Consider the following 3,264-nt stretch of genomic DNA (forward strand, 5'->3'; position numbering starts at 1 on the left):
TACGTATCTGATTGACGACTAGCCTTAATCGAAAGTTCTCTCTCGTGATCGGGAGGGGTAATTAACTATAGGGGTTGCGCCTATAGGAAACCAGAACTCAGATCATAAAGTCCTCACAAAATGAGGGCGAAATCTCTGGGTAGTGTCTTATCTACAAACCCATCTGCCTTCCAAAATTTACCCCGGAACTTATTTCGTTAAAACTCCCTCGCCGAATAAGAAAAGCGAGCGGAGGCCGGGGCCGAATTTTCGGAGCCCACAGTTACAAAATATAATTTTACCTAAGACATGGGAGTTTTTCACATCTTTATTGCAAGCAATTGTAGATGTGTTTTGGCTGGTTTAAGGAAGTGTCTATGGTCGCGAGTAGTTCAAACTTGCTTTGGCCTAGTTTAAAAAACCAAATTGAGGTTTTATTTGGTTGTTTTAGATTTTATTCCTTTTGATTTCTATTATATCTCGAGTTTCAAATTTTGCGCAATTCAAATTATTTTGTAAATGTGTTATTTTTAATGCTTAAATAAATTTTATAGACGGCATTTTCCATTTTAGCTTGATCCCAAACACTGACTTTGAAAACAAGGAGAAAGCATCATATGTGATTTGCCTGTATATTACAAAGGGAAGCTTGCTAGTATGATTAAACAGTTCAGAACTGATTAGTTATTCCCATTCTCGTATATATAATACAGCTATCAAAATACTTCCACCTAACTTTTAGATTTATATATTTTTTAAAATATGAAACTTCTTTGCATTGTATGATAAATATATCTGATCAAACATTTGTAGAACTGCTTTTCCATTTGTTGCAGGTCATTCATGTTATCGGAAATTTTAACAAATTAATGCAACCAAAGGTGACTGAAGATTCCGGTTAGCCTGTTATCCTTGAGGATGCATTTTTTTCATAATAGCATAACTGATGAAGATTCTGGCAGGCTCGACCGATTTTCAATGATCCAAAAAATCTCTCTAAGCTCGCCGATCCTAGGCTCCAAGGCCGGTATCCAATGCGGGGGCTCTACCAAGCAGTAGCAGTAGCTTTCATGTGCATACAGGAAGAAGCAGCTGCTCGCCCGCTCATTGCCGATGTTGTAACTGCGCTATCTTTTTTGGTAAACAAACCGTATGATCCCCATACATCAAGTCACCACTCTGAGGAGCGGCAAAGCCAAGGGCCAAGCGACGAGAAAATGGAGCGAGAAAATCATGAGAATGGGTGCAAGTGGGATGGCTATGTACTTGAAAAAGATGATTCTCCTAGCCAGATTGCTAGCATATTGAAGAAGGAATTTGACCGGGATAGAGCCGTGTCTGAGGCCATGATGTGGGGAGCAAATTGGAGGGAGAAGCAACGAGCCACCAACCAGGCAAACTTTGATTGATACATTGAATACTAATGGATAGAGAAAGCTATATTCTACTGCACCAAAATCAGGAGGTTAGATCATATGAAACTCTTCTGTCTTTTATTTTATGCGAAGGGGATGGAGTGGGAATGCATATTAGCAAAAATTGGGGTAAGTGTTTGGAAGAGTGTAATGGGAATTTCTATGTTGAGGAAAAATAGATGATATATTTCCTTTTGACAATTGAAATTAAAATGCATCTTTTACTTGGTTTTTAATAATACAAGATAGAAAGACAATGAATGAGATTCTGTAAAAACAGTAGTTTGATCGGGGTAAAAGAAAAAACCTAATGTAGATTGCTTTATGGTGGATGCTGTAAGGCTTCGTTTGGGTTGTTTCTTAAAGCAGTTTTTTAGTACAAAATTTTTTTGGATGAGAAATTTTTGTACTAAAAAGTTGATTTAGAAAGCAATAAAAAGGTTGTCCCAAACAAAACTTAAGATCAATGGCTGCCCGACCCCCATTGTCCATTTTATTGCTTGATGTGGCTGATCAATGGCTGCCCGACCAAAATGGCCATGGATTGCCAATATGGCAAGTTTGTTCAGCTTTAACAGAAAAGCCAACTGTCCAAATACCTTGGAACCTTCCTGAAAATTTGACAACATCCTAGTGTCTTGTCCCTAAAGACTTCAGCCCAAAATTTACTTTGCTGCCCATTATAATGGGGAGGGAAGAATCCTGAGATTCGCCTATATGTATCTTGGTTTCTTGTGAAAAAATTTTATGAGATAAAATATTTTGGGTTTGAATCAATAGGGTTAAACATTTAATTAGATTAGTCTTGAATAAATTATTTTGGGTTTGAATCAATAGGGTTAAACATTTAATTAGCACCACTAAATTGCCCTTAACTCTTATGAGATAATCTTATGGGGCTCCAAGACCTTTCTAATTTTTTTTTTCATAAGGGTTTAATGCTTGGGTTAACTTTAGATGATTTTATAATGCAAATACACCTAAATAAACCCTAGATTTGAATAAATACTAAATAAATCCTTAAATCTAAAAAATAACATTTATAACACTAGTCCTATCTTAGAATAATAAAGAGAATTTTTTAGGCCAAAACTAAATCTAATCCTATTAATAAATCATTAAAAAGTTAGCCCTATAACTCTAAAATTTATTTATTATTCAAATGACTTCCGACTTTTAGAGATAGAACTTTGGGGAACTCACATCCTCTAATTTTAATTTAAAAATATTTTGAAATTATTTGGTTGGGAAATTCTTAAACCCTATATTTTTTGTAACGATAAAAACCCAAATGGTCGTAGGATTTTATAAATTTATTTAAATAATTCAATTAAAATTATAAAAATATATAATAAAATATCTCAAAAGCCTAGTAAATAGTTAAATTAGGAAAAAAATAATTTAATATCATTTTGAAGCTAGAAAGTTGGATTTTTCTAATTTTTCAAGATTAATCCAAATTTAAAATTAACAAATCATAAAACTAAATGCAATTCTACTTAAGCTCAAATTTGTAGAGGTTATTACTCAATCCATCACTAGGTTTTGATTTATATCTCATTAACTTTGTAGATCATTTGAGGGGTTTATAACCAAACTTTAATTTCATTATATGAGAAATACCCTAATTAATCTTGAAATTTGCACAATTAATAAGCAATTTAAGAGAAATCCTAAAATCTAAAGTAAGCTTCAATAAAATTATAATAAACTCTAAAGTCATAGAAATTTTAAATGAAATGGATTTAAAAACAGTAAACATACTATTAAATTTTAAAGATAAATAATTTTAATGAATCATAAACAACTTCAAGCAACTTCAAATTTTGGGGAATATTTCTTATGTCGTCCTTAGCTTGTGAACTAAAAT

The 3,264-nt window shown here is 33.0% G+C and overlaps 1 protein-coding gene across 3 annotated transcripts in view; it reads left to right on the forward strand.

The window, feature by feature from the left end:
* The window catches only part of LOC110092571 (serine/threonine-protein kinase PBS1), a 27,384-nt gene extending 25,749 nt beyond the window's left edge, over positions 1 to 1,635 (forward strand). For 2 of the 3 annotated variants that reach the window (XM_020817179.2, XM_028698004.1), the window contains exons 5-6: positions 816 to 860; positions 942 to 1,635. In XM_020817179.2, the coding sequence (XP_020672838.1) occupies positions 816 to 860; positions 942 to 1,388 (492 nt within the window). In that variant the 3' untranslated portion in view covers positions 1,389 to 1,635. Of the gene's footprint in view, positions 1 to 815; positions 877 to 941 lie in introns of all 3 variants that reach the window. The other variant, XM_020817180.2, reaches the window with a different exon arrangement.
* Positions 1,636 to 3,264: the final 1,629 nt, after the last annotated feature.

This window comes from Dendrobium catenatum, unplaced genomic scaffold (assembly GCF_001605985.2).
Source record: "Dendrobium catenatum unplaced genomic scaffold, ASM160598v2 fragScaff_scaffold_1026, whole genome shotgun sequence".
NCBI lineage: Eukaryota > Viridiplantae > Streptophyta > Magnoliopsida > Asparagales > Orchidaceae > Dendrobium > Dendrobium catenatum.